We start from the raw sequence: 16,826 nt of genomic DNA, 5'->3' as shown, positions 1-16,826 counted from the left end.
CGTGGCACTCGTTACGACGACATGAGGGGGCATAAAGTACCCGGCATTTTACAAGACGATGAGATGACTTACATTATATGAATGTCCACTGACACCTGCGTACCACGTCCCCGAAGATAGGTGACAGCTAATGACACTGGCCCTGTTCGCGTGGGTGGCCTATTTGTTATTTTGGGCCAAATGTTTCTATCTGAGCTATTGCTCATCTGGGAGGCCTTGCTGTCCCGTAGAGGAGGTTAAGAATGCGGAGAGGTCGGGCTTCTCACGCGAACTGATAGTAGGAGGGATTTCCGGTTGAAATCTGGTTGCTACCTAGCTAGCTAGGCACAGGTTATGTAACATCTGCTGTTATCGTGTATGAGTATGGAAGTCGACCAGAAATTTTTCGACTTTGGATGCATTGGAAATAATACTATAATGCGTACAAAAAAGCAATGGGAAGTGAAAGCCCCGAGAATAGGCCAAATGCGAGCGGGAACTCCTCTCTAACCGACTGGTGAGGCTGTCTTACCTAAGGCAGCTGGCTTCTTTCATCTTGGGCCCGCAGGGAAGCCTTACCTTAGGTAGGTAGGTAAGGTAAGGTACCTACCTTACACTCACCGACCCCACAATACGCAGTCCCGGGGTGTATGACAGTGGCGGGCGGCCCAATGCAGCTGCTTGGGCGTGCTGCTCATTCCACTAAGGTCCCCGCCGACACCTCTAATTTAGGGGGACATAGTCATTTGTTAAGCCGCCCCCCTAAGTAACTGATACCCACCCCGAACTGATTGTCACAGTCTTCCTGCTAGCTAGAGGCTATAGCAGTAGCGGCTAAGACTATATATAAATAAAATAAATAATAACGATAGGAATATAGATATAATTAATCTTTAGGTTTTATATTCTATAGTTTAAGAAGGATACTTTCTTATATTTATAAGGTTTAGATTTTTATATCTAATATGTTAAGAGTCTCTATAAATATATAATTATTTTTATATCTAATTAACTTAAATAGAAAAACTTATAATATATACCTCTTTTTAAAAAATAGTTATTTTAATTATTTTTCTAAACTATATATAGATATAATTTCCTCTTTATTCTCTATTCTATTTTTACTATATATTTTTATAATCATCTTATTATCTTTTTTATTAATTTATTAATTAGTTAAATATAAATGAAATATAATTATATTTAGTAGGGGGTATATTAGCATCTATAATAATAAAGTGTTTTATTATAGTTTTTTATATTTTTATTATAGAGGTATAAAAAATAGTAATTTTAGTATAAAAAGTAGTAATTTTAGTTTATTTGATTTTATTTGTTATAGCGTAAATCCTATTAGTTTTAGTTTATTTAGTTATCATATTAATCTTAAGTTTAATAATATAAAAAGAAAACTTATTAATAATACCTATATGGATATTTTTAGCTATAATAATAGTATTATTAATAGTTTTAATAATAAAATAGATTTTTAGAAGAGAACTATATTAAGGTAATAAGTAACTATAAATATAGTATAAGCTTTTATTTTATTAATTAACTCTTAGTAGAAATACTTTTTAGTAGTAATAAGCTTTTTTTTTTAAGAAGTATAGCTAGCTTTACTATTTTTATCATTATTATTATAAATAGTAATAGCTACTTTCTATTTAAAAGAGGGTTTTTTAAGCTTAGTTAGGGTTTTAAGGCTTTCTATAATAATAATAATATTCTTATTCTTATTACTACTATTATTACTAATAGTAATAATAGCTTTAGTAATAGCTTACTTAGTAGTAGCTTTTTTAGTAGCTTTTATAATAGCTTTATACTTTTTATAGCATTACTTTTATAACTTTTTAGAGAAGTTAGTTTTAATAGCTTTAATAAAATTAATAGTAATTTTAAGGATATTCTTAATAACTATATTATATATAAAGGTTATAGTCTAAATAATTTATTTATTAAGCTTAAAGCTAGTAGTATAATCCTTATAGTTATTATTGTAAGTATTAATATTAATATATATAGTAGTTTAATATAAGTTATAAAAGCGTTTAATATTCTCTTAGGATATTATATAGAGGTTATATTTAGTAGTTTTATTATTAGTAATATTATTAGCTATTTTAACGTTTTTACTAATATTAGCGTTTCTAGTAAGATTATTACTATTAGAGTTAGTAATAATAATCTTTTAGTTAAGCTAAAAATATTAAGCTTTAAGAGAAAAGTTAGATATAATAATAATATATCTATTAATAAAGAAGTAGAAAAAAAACGTTATGATTATTAACTTAAGATTCTAATTATTCTTATAAAGTAATTATAAAAGCTATTATATAGGTGTAAATCAATAGTAATAAAAAAAGTAATAAGCTTATATTAAATAAATATTTTTAAAATAAGTAGTTAAAAATAAGTTTTTTAGTATTTTTAAAGAAAGTTTAGTTTAAAAAGGTTATTTCTACCTCTTTTTATTAATTTTAAAGTTATTTTTAAGAATACTAAAACTCAATAAAACATTATAGTAAAAAAGTGTATTTACTACATAATAATAAAATAAAGCTTTTTTAATATTAAAATTAGTAATAATTTATTATTTTTAAATAATAATATTAACTATTTTAAATAGCTAGCTAGAAGCTTTTAATAAGAAATCTTATAATAATAAAGCTAATATCTATAGAGGAAATAAATATTTTATTAATAGCTATTAATTTAATAATAATAATAATAGCTAAATTAGCGTTAGTATTAGGTTCATTAACTTCTTATAGTATTATAAGTAGTTTAAATATAATATATAATAAGATTTACTTTTAAAAGTTACTCAAAAATAAGTTTATAAGATTTTATAATTTATTATTACTTCTAATTATTTTATTATTAATTTCTTACTATTTTAAGAATTCTATTATAAGAACTAATAAAAAGCTAACTTATAGTTTAAAGGTTTTCTCTTTCTCTCTATTAAATCTCTCTCTTAAGTTATTAAACTTAATTAATACTAATAGTAGTTTCTTTTCTAAAACTATAGATTAATATAATATGTATATTTTATTAATAGCTATATTAAAAGTAAATTCATCATTATATATAAAAAATGTTTTTTTAAGAAGTTAAAATAAAATATATTTTTAGTATTAATATTAAGTATACTATTTATAGCTATAATATTGTTAGATTAATAAGATATCTATTTATATTCTAAATAAACTTTTTTTATTTTATTTTATTATTTATATTAATTAAAAAAGTATTATTACTATTTTAATTAATAAAATATAAAATTATAGTTTAGTTATGAAATCTTTTATTAAGGCTAATAATATATTAATAATTATACTATTTTTACTAAAAAGTTTATAACTTCTTTATTATTACTTAATATTTCAGGTTTAATATTATAGCTTTTCTTAATAGTTAGTCCTCTAAAAAAGGATTTTTACTATTAAAAAGAGAGGTATTATTAAAAAGTAATAAAATTAGAAAACTTAAATAGTTAGCTATAAATATTAACTACTAAGTATTATTCTTTATAAGTTCCTTTTTTTTACTACTTTTTCTTATAGATTATACTAAAAACTTAATATTATAGTAAAATCTTAAAGTTATATTTTAAAATTAAATATTAATTTAAGCATTATTCTATAGTTTTTATATTATCTTTTTATAATTATTATTAGAAACAATAGTAAAGTTATAAAGAAGAAAAGTTATATAAAAGAAAAAGATATTAAGTTATACTACTAATTATTATAGTTTTCTTATTAGCTAGAAATTATAATAATAATAACTAAAACTATATATGAATAAAGTAAATAATAATAATAGAAATATAAGTATAATTAATCTTTAAGTTTTATATTTTATAGTTTAAGAAAGATATCCTCTTATATTTATAAGCTTTAGACTTTTATATCTAATATATTAAGAGTCTCTATAAGTATATAATTATTTATATACCTAGCTAACTTAAATAGAAAGGCTTATAATATTAATAGAGAAAACTATAATTTTCACTTACTTTAACCTTTAATATCTATAGAGCTATTAGATAAATAAATATAAATAAATTATATACTATACCTTTAAGTATTGAATTATATATAACATCTTTATTTTTAATTTTAGTTATTTATATAAGCTATAATAAACACTTAAATATATAGTATTTGATACTATAGAAACTTTATTAATATCTATTTTATTATTCTTTTAATATAAAAATACTATTTAAACTCCTTTAATTCTAAGTAAAATATAAAATATAGAATAAGATTTTAATATAGTAAAATACTATAGTTAGTTATTATAATATTAAGTAATAGCTATAATAATAATCCTTCTTAAATAAAACTTAAGTTTAAAATTATATAAGATTTTATATTTTATTTAATTTAACATAGAGTTTTAAGTAGTATTAAGGATTTCTTAGTATTTAGTAAAAAAAAATACTAACTAAAACTTCTATTACTTATATATAGCTTATTATTAGTAAATAGCTTAATAATAAATTATATAATATTTAATTTAGTCAATAATACTAGTAACCTAGCTATGTAGAAGTTTTTATTATTTTATACTAACATTTCGCTAAGTTATAGTATTTTAAAAACGGTGTATTTTTGAAGTTTGTATGTGGAACTGGCTATCGGTTGCCCCGGGGTATCGGTTACTTGGGGGGGTGACTTAGTGGGAGGGTCTGTCACCGGGTACGGGGAGTTTGGCACATGTATGGTCCCCGCGACTGCGGGAGGTATCTATCGCCTTCACACACCTCTCACATTTGCAACTCCATCCCGATACCGCCTTATCCCCCACCAAAGCGCCCCATTGAACCTCAACTGGTGCATCGCCCGTCTTCCGTATGTGATTGAAACCAGTCACCTTCCTATTCTTTGACACCCACTGATCATCATTCAAGCCAAATTCGCACGAGAAGCCGAGCCGAAATACGCTCGTTTGAGTACCAGATAAATGCCAGCGCCAAAGAACAGGAAGGTGGCCATTGTTGGCAGTCGGTCCGTCGGTATGTCAAACAGTCGCTGCTTTCCTAAAGTCGAACTGGGTTGGGGCCTCGCTGCTTTTGTTGTGACTGCGGTTTGCGTCGAGATGAACCATCCGACAGTCTATGACGTCCTTTTTGCTGATGGTGGATCACCCGACGCATAGGCAAATCTTCGCTTGCCGTTCAGTTTGTCGACGGCCATTTTGTTGACAGCTACTATCCGACCATCGAGAATACCTTTAGCAAAACCATACGTTATAAGGGGCAGGAGTTTGCTACAGAGATAGTTGACACTGCTGGCCAAGTACGTCGCCGGCCAACACACCCCTCGCGTTACCGACAGCTCGATCGATACGTGGCAAACGCGGTCGAAATGTAGACTGCCGCTGACAGCCTGTTCTACTAGGATGAATACAGCATTCTGAACTCGAAGCACTTCATTGGCATCCACGGGTATATGCTAGTGTACTCCGTCTCTTCGTTGCCATCATTTGAGATGGTGCAGGTTATTCGAGAGAAGATATTGAACCACCTGGTACGTCTGGAGTCCTTGATCCTCTGGGAAAGCGAGCAAAGCTAACGATCCGACTGGTCGCTTCCAGGGCACTGAGTCGGTGCCGATTGTCATCGTCGGCAACAAGAGCGATCTGCGTCCTGAGCAACGCCAGGTCAGCGCCGAAGAGGGAAAGAAGCTATCCGAAAGGATCCAGTGTGGATGGACCGAGGCGAGCGCGCGTTATAACGAGAACGTCTCCAAGGCGTTTGAAATACTGATCGCACAGATCGAGAAGGCACAAAATCCAAACGAGGCCGCGGAAGGCGGCAAATGCACACTCATGTAACGATTCATAGATTATCTGTAACAATACCAACGACGTTCTTGTTTTCCTCCAGCGGACGTGCCCAATTGTGAGCGTTGTTGCTGTTGAAATGAACCAGCGACTCGAACCAGTTGGGCATAGGCATGCAGATGTCTCATGGCTTTCGCCATATGCAACCCTCCAAAAAAACCAAGGTTCAATCTCCCGCGCCGGCTAGATATGGCATGGTGTTCCTTTTTGACTTCCTACGAACTCACTGCAAAATGATGCGAAGACCATGCACTTTCTTGGTAAAGTCAGCATAATTACATGCATGTGTGACATACCTTGAACTGGTGAATCTGGACAGGTTTGGCTCTATGATAAGATAAGGCAGTGGCTGCATGATACACTGCCTAGTCGGCAGAGAGTTGCAGCTTGCGCCGGCCTGCATAACCGCTCCTCAGACTGGGCACACCACTTCATGCTCTAACGCCGATGGGGCTGACCCCTAACTAGTTCTACGTTTCTGGGAAGCCTCCATGCGAACCCTGCGTAAGGTAGGAACTTACTCCCAATGCCTGGGCGACATCCAATAATCAGAGACCTTTAGACCTCTTCCACTAACCCCTTTCCTTTCGCGTCGTGTTAGAGAAGTCAACTGAGTTGTTGCCCCCGTCTCGACGGCGAGTTTCCGAAGATATTGCTGCGCGCCACACTGGTGAACTTGCGGCACATTTCAACGATTTTCCTTCCTTTCAAAACCACGTGTTCTTGCGCGCCCAGGGCTTAGGCGACTTCGAGTACTCTTGGACGTCACAGACTTAGCCACCTCTCTTTGTGTCTTCTTCCACCGTGAGCGAGTTCCTTTGCAGTTACTTTTGCAAAGGCAATGCACAGTACTGATTCAATCTAAGACAATCATCGAGCCAAGCTCAATTGCTTGGAGAAACATTAAGTCGATAAACCTGGCCTCGTTTCTTCGATTCTCCTTCGACCCCCTCATCTCATTGCTAGTTGCATCAAATTCGCTTCACCGAAGTTCTGAATTCGACAGCATGACGAACACCATGATCTGTCCCTTCTGCGGAATCGCCGGCGGCGGTGAATATGAGATGCTGACGGTGTGTCCACGAACCAGATGCGAGTCACTGAAACTTGACACTGATCGGCTTCCCAGCATATGGAATCTTTTCATCCAGAAGAAGACCAGGCCTCATCATCACAGGCAGCTCAGGAGCAGTATGCTGAGTGCCCCATCGAAGGATGCGGCGAAGTGCTCTCTATAGCTGAGATGGACTACCACGTTGACCTCCACGTCGAAGAACAGCGGCAAGGGGTCGGCGATCCGTCTGAGAACCAGACGGCCGACGGTACCGCGAGCTCCAGAATGACCACCGAAGTCGGGGCCGTGAGCAGCAGCAGTTATGCTGGTAGCGGATCTGCAGGTGACACGCAGAGGGCTGCCATGCAGCAATGGGGCCAGCTCTTGTCAATGCCCCAGCCCAAAGAAAAAGTCGCGACAGGGGACAAGCGTTTGGGAGTATGTCCGCTTAGACGACGTGTCGGTTTCCTCCCATATGCTGACAGGTACCAGAAAGCCGAGCTGGGCAAATACGCGCATGAACAAACCATGCCTGACTGGCTGGTTTCGCTACTTCACAAAGGCGGGGAGGTAACAAGCGACGGTTCGTACGTCTTTCAGGCCGTGATGGACCGCAGACTAAGTTTCAGGGGTGATCAACGTTCTCGAACAGCTTCTTCGGCAGAGCAGGTCTACAGAATATGCGTATCTCTGCCACCCCGCCGTGCAACACGTGTCTAAGCTGAAGAAAGAAGGTAGTCAAACCCCACTTCCCTCCGTCCCGGCACATATTGACATAAGGCGAGGTGGTTTCTGCGGCTATCGCAACATACAGATGATGGTTTCTTACATCAACGGTGCGAACGCCTACGGCAGAGATCAGTTCAGGGGACGTTTGCCCACCATATTCGAGATACAAGAGTACATCGAAAATGCGTGGGATATGGGCATTAACGCCCAAGGCCGCGTTGAAACGGGAGGTATCAAGGGCACTCGTAAATATATTGGAACGCCGGAGGTGAGACTATCCTTTTCGAGGAATGCATACATCGACTAAGTGCAAATTACAGGCTCAAGCGCTCTTTGTCAGCCTTCAGATACCGTGAGTCTGCAGACTTGAAATCTCTTCTCAGCACGCCGTTGACAGGACCGTAGGTGCACTGCTCAGGGGTTCAAAGATGCGGAGCCAGGGAGATCCGAAGCCAAGTTGATGTATGCTGTTGAGCAGTACTTCAAGCATGGAATGCAAAGCCCACCCGCCAAAGTTACATGCACGCAGCTTCCGCCCATATATTTCCAGCATGCCGGTACATAGAAGTGCTCTATCAGACCTGTCGACACTAACTGTTTGCAGGGCACTCGTTGACAATCGTGGGTTTCGAGAGACAAAAGAATGGCCCTTCGAATCTGCTGGTTTTCGACCCCATGTTCCGCGATGCGCCTGCACTCGCCCGACTCATAGGCCAGACTTTCAAGCATAGGTCTGCCGATGAATCGCTAAAGCCCTATCGTCGCGGTTCGAAATACCTTCGCCGATATCGCGAGTTCGAAATTCTCAGGTAAGCGACCACAAGCGTGATGCGTACACTATCGCCCCAAGTTGACACTGCGTCGCAGACTCGACGGGTCGCAGCTCAGCCCTCTACAGAGCAGCAGATAGCGATCCCGCGGACTTCATGTCATGTGGAGAGACAAGCGCCAATTGCCCCTCGACGCGCTACTAAGAGACTTAGTCTGCCTTCTGGGCAAACCACTCCTGCAGCTTCTTGAGCGCGAGGCCGCGGTGAGAGATCCTGTTCTTCGCGGTCTTATCCATCTCGGCGTAGCTGCGTTCATTTACTAAGAGGTTTCTTGGAGACGAGGACCAGAGTGGGACTTACGTTTGACCATCGTACTCGAAGATAGCGTCCCAGCCTCAACCTCGTCAGAATCAAATGAGACCGAAGCCTTTACAACTACTCACCGAAATCCGTGGGACCCCGGGGTGGCACAATCTTGCCCTGTATGTAGCATGAGCCTTTGAGCGCAAACGGCGTTCTGATCCACTTCTTACCCTGGTGCGACCTTGAAAAAGGACTGGCTGATGGCCAGGGCCAGGAGAATAAGCAAAAGTACAGACAGCGTCGGCAGACTTATCCGAGTAAGCGGCAAGGAGGCTGTTCAACCCTTGATGTCCAATAGACTGCATAAACCACTTGCTGGAAACCATCAGTGTCTCGCAGCGGTGCCAACAAAAAAACGACAGGCAGGGAAGATAGAGAGCCGAAGGGTGGACAAGTAGTCGCGCACACCTACATGTATGGACCAGGGAGGTCGTTGAGAGCCTTGAAACAAAGACATGTGTCCTCGACTAGAACAGGACCCTGAACCTGTTGAGGTAAAACTCAGCGTTTAGTAAAACCGTATCGCTCACAAGCATCTCACCGTGTCTGCAGCCTTACGGCACTTTGCGATCGTGACCTCTTCAACAGTGCCTTGGACTTCGTCCAAATCTATCGCTTGACTTTGCACGACGATGGCCGGTTCGAGGATGGCCTTGACCTCGCGCAACTTATTGGCGTTGCCAGTGATAAAGTTAACAACTGGTGGCGTCGCCATGGTGAGAACCGTGTGCGTACGATACAGCCGCGATTTGGACGAGACTTGTGGGGAGGAGAAGGGAGCAGTAGAGGAAGCCAACTGTTCTTGCAGTGACAACTCTTAATTTTCGCTTCGACTGGATATGTTTCACAGCCTAAGGTGCGTAAGATGCTCTGGGTTGCAGGTGGTTCTGTGAAGACTGGGGCGAATTTCCATACTATGCTTTATCGGGGCGATGCACGTCTTGGTGCATATTGCGGCTATCTACAGGCCAGCTAAATGGCAATTCGGGAGGAGGCAATCTAGCACAACAGACACAAGGCGTCCCGGGCTAGCAGCTTTAAGATTGCGGTTCTCCGTTTTCCATCCCTCAGGAGTGCGTTTTCATAATATCGACTCGTAAGCCGGAGCGAAACTTCGCGCGTATGACGACTCACTGGCATACCAGTCTCCAGCTCAAAGTAAAGCTTGCCGGCTCATCGACATTGTCCAAATCAAGTCCGACCGAAATCAGTGAGTTGGACTTTAGCCTTGTTCTAGAACAACAACTTTCTTCATGGAGAATGGTCCTTCTTCCACTGCTCTAACCAATCCTCAACCCGTGAGACGTTGGTCTCCATCTCATCGGAGGTGTTGCTTGTGAGCTCAACCACGATCTCCTCGTCGAAAGCATCCCTCGCTTCCTGCAAAAGAACTTCCATGATCTCCGAATCAAGATTCTCCTGCAGCTTTGCCTCGGGGTATTTTCTATGTCGCAATCCGGTAAGCCGAAGCCCGTTGTTATCGCCGTCGCCCACCCCAAAGTGGAATACTCGCAGAGAAAATGCACAGCGGATATTTGATGGTTCTTGTTTCTTACCTCGCTGTCAAACGATCATAGAGTGTAGTCGAGTCCACGCGAAGGACCACCACAAGGTCGATCCAGCTCTTGGGAAAGAGGTCACAGGCGTGCCAATCGATGATATACCCACCATTCGCAACCTCAGCCTCGATGGCGTCCAGCAGCTATATAATGTATCGTTAGCTTAGTCTATCAGGAAGGTTTCAGTCTAGGTTTTCGAATCGGGAATTGGAGGAGGGTCTAAGAGTGAAAAGCAACCCAGGGAGAGAAAGGGCGAGGGAGTGAGAAAAGGCGGGAGCAGGGGTGTAGAATGCTAACCTTATCCTCGTCAACGATCCAACTTTGAAATTCATCATCCCAACCCTCGTGACATTCTCGGTCCTTGACAACCTGATTCACGGAGAGATGTGTCAGGCCTGACCTCCTTGCGAGCTCTTCACAATGGGTTGTCTTGCCAACACCCGGTGTGCCAGTGATAATAATGTTGGGTGAAGCCCTCATTTTGACTTGCTTATCGGTTCCTTCAAACAAAAAAGGGTTGCAAATTATAAAGCAGCACAGAAAGGAAGCCGACTTTGCATATGATAGTCAGTGAGACCCAACATCGACATATGGATGAGTGGCCGAAGGAGAAAAAGATGGTGGGGTGCTACTTCGTCTATTGCATTAAAGGGCAGAGAGGGGCAGTTCTAAATGCATCTATACGATAGGGCTTCGGAATTTTTCAGTATCACGTGATGATAACAATCGTTAATCATGAAAGATCGACGGAGATCGGGTCATATCCCCGTCCTACCTTTATCTTACACTAATCCTCACTCAACAATGCTAACAAGGTGTAGGAAGCAACATACTGTGTAGACTGCGTCTATAGGGCAAGTAGTCGAAATGCCATTCTCATACTTGTCCTGGTCCTAGTGTGACTGTATCTACCTTTGTATGAGTGTAAACACACGTGTTCCCCGATTCAATCAATTGGCGATATCCTTAGCACACGACGCCAGAAAAACTGCTTCTTCTACATTACCCATGCAAAATCTGCCGCTGTAAATACCCAGCTCTAGTTCATAACACGGAGGTAAAGGCATTTCGCCGCCCACACCAGGTCATCACACACTTGACAGCTTCATTATGCCAGTGCCCGACTCGGACAAGACGGCAGCGAGCGACGCCCCGCCATCAGCGGCTGGCTTTCTCGCCCGCTGCCTCCCCCCCTAAAAACACATGGCGACTCCTCATACGCTCCCTCTGAGCATCAACTCACGCCGCCACCTCGTTCTCGTCAACTTCGGCAAGGTCGCCATTGGGCTCGAAGCCGTCCTCAGGGTCGTAGTCCAACTTCTCTTGCTGAGCAATCGCCTGCGCTGAGACGATCTCAGCAAGTCGCTTCAGTCGCGGTGTTTGAAGCCCTGTTCATCAGATCGTTAGCAAGCAACTCCACGACATATTCATGTACCACTGGCTGCTCACATGAGGGAGTGTAAGTTTCCAAAGCAGTGATGACTCTGGGCTCCGCAATCTCGTATGGGCCACTATCGTCCATGTCGACAGCCTGCAGAAGCAAGACATCGCTCTTCTCCGTCACGCGAGAGGCTACAGCCTTCATGATTTCGCCATTGATAGGCTGCTCGTAGTCTGCCACGAGGTACTGGTTCAAGAGCTTCTGAATTTGATTGGGCGACAGCCTAGAGAGATTACTATGTTAGCATTCTGGCACCATCTACGTCGGCTTTTGGTTCTTGCTTACATCCAGCAAATGTCCTGAATGATCTCGATATCATTCAAGGTGGCCTTCTTTAGCTGCAGGAGCTTCGTTGCTTGCTGTGTGACAGTTAGTTGGCTGATATCTTTGTATTCGGAATTGAGCTCAGGTCATACCATCAAGTGCTCCAGCTGAAGAGTTCCCTCGGGCATGTCATGACTCTTGCACCACTCCTCAATACGAGTGATATTGTAATTGATCTGAAGACCGCGCTTCCAGGAGAGGAAGTTTCGTCTCATCAACAGGTCGTTGAAGGCAGTGACGCCGACCAGGCGGAGTAACTCAGTGATCGTTTGGGTGATAATTGAGTCTTCCAAGTAATAGGCCTTCATGGCGCGGAAAACGCTGTTCAGCAGGCTGAGGAGGTTGTCCATACTGTAAGCGGGCGTCGAGTTGGACTGCAGAAGCTTGCCGAGGAAGCGACTGCTCTCGTTGGTGACAAATCCTGGAAGGGACTGAGACTCGATGATGGCGGGAATAATCATCTTATGGAGCTTCTTCTTCAGCACCTTCATCCAAGTGTGGTAAATGTTGAATTCCAAGCTCTCAAGGTCGTGCTTGACGATTTCCAAAAGACGGTCGTACTCATAGTTATCCGTCTTCTGGGCCTCGTACCAGTCTTCCGCGAGGAAGACAAAGGACAACATCTCGTGGACATTGGATAACCAGAAGGCACCCGGGTTAATGGCCTCGTCGCCGTCATGTTGCATGACCTCCTGCTGTATAGACTGCATGACGTTGGCTAGGAAACGCTCAGATTCTTTCACAAAGCCATTATTCCACATTTCCGAAGTGACGAGGTTGATGAGGTACGAAGGGAAAAGAACCTCCTTGTCGGATGGCGGGGGGTTTGTGTTGGGGGAAGGGATTTTGAGATTGCGGATGAGACCCATGGTGACCTCCTCATTCAGACCATCCTCGTCGGCTAGGAGAGTCTCCAGCTCTAGCTCGATGTTGTCCACATTGGGTGTGAAGCCACCAGCGCCTTGGAGATTCTGCCTCAAGGCGGTACTGGTAACGGCCATGGAGACGGGTCGAGGGTTGTACGCAGCGCTGAAGCGATCCATCTCTCGCGGCTCGGCACCGGCGCTGCGGCGCTTGGGCTTCTTAGAGGAAACGAGGTTGATGAGACCGCTGGCAGCCGAGGCCTGCGCTTGAGCGGCGCCGTTGGTTAGCTCGCCGTTGGCAGGAGCAAGTCTCCTCGCCAGCTCCAACTGATCTTGAAGCTCGGCTAACTGTTGGCGTAAGGACAGCTTTTCGCTTTCGATTTGGGCGCTCTGCTGTCGGACAGTCTCCAGCTCGGTGCTTGTGGAGCGCAGGGACTCTCTCAGCTCCCGCTCCTCCTCTTGCATTCTCTTGATGTTGGAAGTTGACTCTTCGAAGCTCTGCTGGAGCTTCTTCATCTCGTCCTCCATTGCCTGCAGCCTGGCGACTGCAATGCTTCCCTGGTTGGCCTCCGTTTGAAGCTCTTTCGTGCGAGCCTCGAGAGCATTGTGGCGGTTCTTCCATGCCTTGATCTGGCCCTCGTAATTTTCAACTTGAGATACCAAGTTCTTGTTCTGAGTCTTCATGGAACCCAAAGATTGTGTCAGCTCGACGACCTTGTTTTCCAGCTTGTAGGAAATCTGCTTCAGATCACGAGCCTCCTCGCGGACCTTCTTGTAGTCACGCCTAGCCATTCTTCCACGCCACAAGCTCTGAATAAGAGTGACCTTCTTCCGGTACTGCCTCCAAGCAAGCACCTGTCGACGAGACCGCCACACTCGCTGAATGAGGATAGCAGCGTTGCCTACGCGGGTCTCCATGATTTCTTTTCTTCGAAGGTAACCTTTGGCCGCCGCTTGCGCCAGGACGACATCGTTCCTGATGCGTAAGTACTCTTTTCTTTGCCTGTGGCCACGCCAAACCCGCTGAATTGTTGTTGCTGCTTTGACAGTGCGGAGTTCCTGGGCTTGCTTTCGGGCAATGTACGCTCGCACGGCGGACTGAAAAGTCACGATAGCGTTGCGAGCCTCGAGGTAGCGGTTGCGGTAGAACTTGGCGCGAAGATTCTTCTGAATGAGGATTGCGCAGTCGTTCAGGCGGCTAGTGCGCAAGTTTTCAAGGAAAGCAAGCATGCCAGCACGGAAGAAGATCTTGGTGAGGCCCAGCTGATACTTATCCGTACCTTTTCCAGAGCTAGAACCTAGGGCCTTGGACAGGATAGCGTTGGCCATCTCTCGAATCTCTGATGTCCACTGGTCGGAATGGACAAGCATGTAGTACCGAAGAGCGAATTCCTCGTAAGTCCATCTTGTGGGGTAACCAGCGCAACTTATACGCACAGTCTCGAGAACACCGCAAGCTCGCAGCTGGCTAAGAACCATTGGGCCCTCGAACTTCCACGACTCTTTGGCCTCGTTGGGCTTGATACAACGAATGTAGTGCACATCCGTGTTGTTGATGGTATTCATGAGCTCAATCAGCGAGGAGCGGAAAATGCCTCCTAGAGTCGGCTTCCTGTTGACAGCCACGCCAATTTTCCTACCAGCAGCGGGCTTCACGGAGCTGGACGAGGCAGATGCCACATCCTTCTCTCTAACGGCAGCGGCAGCATCGAGAACGTTGCGGAGGAAGTCGTTTGTGCTGGCGCGGAGGACAGCCATGTGCTCGTCCGGAACAGTATCACGATTCTTCTCAATGAATCCCTCCGACTCGTAGGTGACGTCCACCGCATAGTGGCAAACTGTGAAGGCAGACTTTCCGAACCTCGGCTTCTTATAAAATTTGTGCTTGTCGGTTCCGTACTGATTGTGCAGCTTCATGACGAATTGTTCATCTGAGCCCATCGGCAGACGGGACTCTTCGTCCAGTAAAGACAGGATACCGAGTTTACCCTCGATCAAGTCAATGGCGGGCTGGTTGTCTGAGAACTCGATGAATGTCCAGTCGATTTGCTCTCTGAGGTATTCTTCCTGCTCCAGCTTGAAGACATGCTGGTTGAATTCCTGTTGCAGCTTTTCATTGGCGTAGTTGATGCAAAATTGCTCGAACGAGTTCTTCGCAAAGTGTTCGAAGCCGTAGATATCGAGCACACCAATGAAAGAGGTAACGCGGTTCAGGACATCCTCAGTCGCCAAACTCATGTTGATGATCTCGACGAGCCAGTCAAACAGGCTGGAATAGATAAACTTGGCAACGGAATCTCGAACGACAATAGCTTGAGCTTGCGTAAGGTTGGACGTGATCTTCTCGCCCCTCGTGACAAGCTGTTTTTTGACAATCCATTTGGCGAATTCAGCCCCATTGACGCCCAGAATCGAGCAGGCTAGCTCCAGGGACGGTTCCGTCGGCGCAAGAACGCTATCGTTACGCGACGCTCCGATCTTGACATTTCCCAGGTGGAGCAACCCAGCCAAGAGCTTGAAGATTTCGGACTGCTGAGCCTCCGTCACACCAATGGTCTTCAGAGAACTCTTGGTTGCCTCGAATTCAGCCTTGTCATCAACTCCATCAATTGTGGGGCAGTTGCCCTGGTTCAAATACTCGTACTGCTCGATTGGAAGAATGTTCAGCTGTTGACGCTCGGTCTCCGAAGCACCTGCTACCAATTGGTAGAAGATGTGATAGTTGCGCTCCTTGAGAGGTTGAAAAACCAGCCTGGATCGCTCCAGAAGGTAAGTGCGAATCTTGGCGCCAATGATGTTGGTCTTTTCGTCAAACATGATCTCGATGTACTTGCCGAAACGTGAGGAGTTGTCGTTACGCGTCGTCTTTGCGTTGCCGAAGGCTTCCATGATTGGGTTCGTAGCCAAAATCTGCTCTTCCGTCTCGCTCATAGCCTCGGCTCCCTTCTTGGATCGCGTTCCCGGGTTGTCAGGGGATTCTCTGGTTGCGAAGTAGCGCATGATGTACTTTGCGCTGACTGTCTTACCAGCACCAGACTCGCCCGACACAACAACGGTCTGGTTTTTGCCGCTCCGCACCATGTCACTGCGCCGCGTCAGCAAAGGCGAGGTCTATTGAACAACTGCAGGGTCGCTCACATGAAAGCCTCCTCAGCAATAGCGAACAGATGCGGTGCTTGTGTCGCCCTCTGTTTGCCCGCATATACCTGGACCATGCCGGGCACGTAAAGAGAGTCTACTCTAGCGAACGGGTTCGCAGCAATCAGGACGATACCACTGTATGTATAAATCTCTTTCTGTGCATATCGAAGACGAATGGCCTGCAGGACTGGTCGAAAGGAGTGGGGTTAGCACAGCGGCCAGGCCAAGGCGTGGATTGTGAAGACAGTACCGGCAGGCTCGTTGAGATGGGACAAATTCGTCAAATCGTCGCTCGCTTCTAGCATGGTCGGGTTCATGAGCGGGGGTAAGGAAGAATCGCCATTCTGAAGGGCCTCGACGGTGACGTCTATCGTCTTTTCCTACAGGCAAGTCAGCAACGGGCATAGAGTGACAGCATCTGTGACAGAGTTCAAGTCAGAGATGTGGAAGAAGAAAACTTACCTCGCCGCTGTCAAGCTTAAAGACCAGCTTGACCTTATTACCGTCGACAGTCTTGTTGACAACCTCGGACGCGACCCAGCCCTCGGTGGCATCGGGCTGCCATGCCCTCGTACCGACATCGTAGTTCTGAGACATTGGGGCGGAGTGAGTAGATGAGAATGAATTCGAGAGGATTGTTGACGGCAGAACTAGTATTTCCCAGAGGAGTGGCGGATGGGGCGAGACAAGTCTAGGGGTGAAAGCTCGAAGGGGCTGGAGAGATTCATGGGCGACCGGGGG

General features: G+C 43.7%; 3 protein-coding genes across 3 annotated transcripts; all 3 read right to left on the bottom strand.

Annotated features, from left to right (window-relative positions):
* Positions 1-8,603: 8,603 nt before the first annotated feature.
* On the bottom strand, positions 8,604-9,472 carry CGCA056_v004927 (Inosine triphosphate pyrophosphatase; the record flags this gene model as incomplete). The annotated part of the gene is made up of 6 exons (XM_037320182.1): positions 8,604-8,700; positions 8,755-8,788; positions 8,838-8,874; positions 8,928-9,072; positions 9,170-9,243; positions 9,299-9,472. 6 exons carry the CDS (start codon positions 9,470-9,472, stop codon positions 8,604-8,606), a joined length of 561 nt encoding a protein of 186 aa, XP_037182327.1.
* A 536-nt stretch (positions 9,473-10,008) lies between these two features.
* CGCA056_v004926 (Adenylate kinase isoenzyme 6-like protein HBR1) lies at positions 10,009-10,796 on the bottom strand (the record flags this gene model as incomplete). Its single annotated transcript, XM_037320181.1, has 3 exons — positions 10,009-10,201; positions 10,314-10,459; positions 10,614-10,796. The coding sequence occupies 3 exons, from the start codon at positions 10,794-10,796 to the stop codon at positions 10,009-10,011; spliced, it is 522 nt and encodes a 173-aa protein (XP_037181944.1).
* Positions 10,797-11,555: 759 nt separating this feature from the next.
* Positions 11,556-16,682, bottom strand: MYO2 (Myosin-2; the record flags this gene model as incomplete). The annotated part of the gene is made up of 7 exons (XM_037320180.1): positions 11,556-11,704; positions 11,766-11,980; positions 12,043-12,116; positions 12,174-16,029; positions 16,083-16,272; positions 16,336-16,465; positions 16,548-16,682. The coding sequence occupies 7 exons, from the start codon at positions 16,680-16,682 to the stop codon at positions 11,556-11,558; spliced, it is 4,749 nt and encodes a 1,582-aa protein (XP_037182325.1).
* Positions 16,683-16,826: the final 144 nt, after the last annotated feature.

This window comes from Colletotrichum aenigma, assembly GCF_013390185.1.
Source record: "Colletotrichum aenigma strain Cg56 chromosome Unknown KSG_Cg56_contig03, whole genome shotgun sequence".
Lineage (NCBI taxonomy): Eukaryota > Fungi > Ascomycota > Sordariomycetes > Glomerellales > Glomerellaceae > Colletotrichum > Colletotrichum aenigma.
This window is presented reverse-complemented; position numbering and strand designations above follow the sequence as displayed.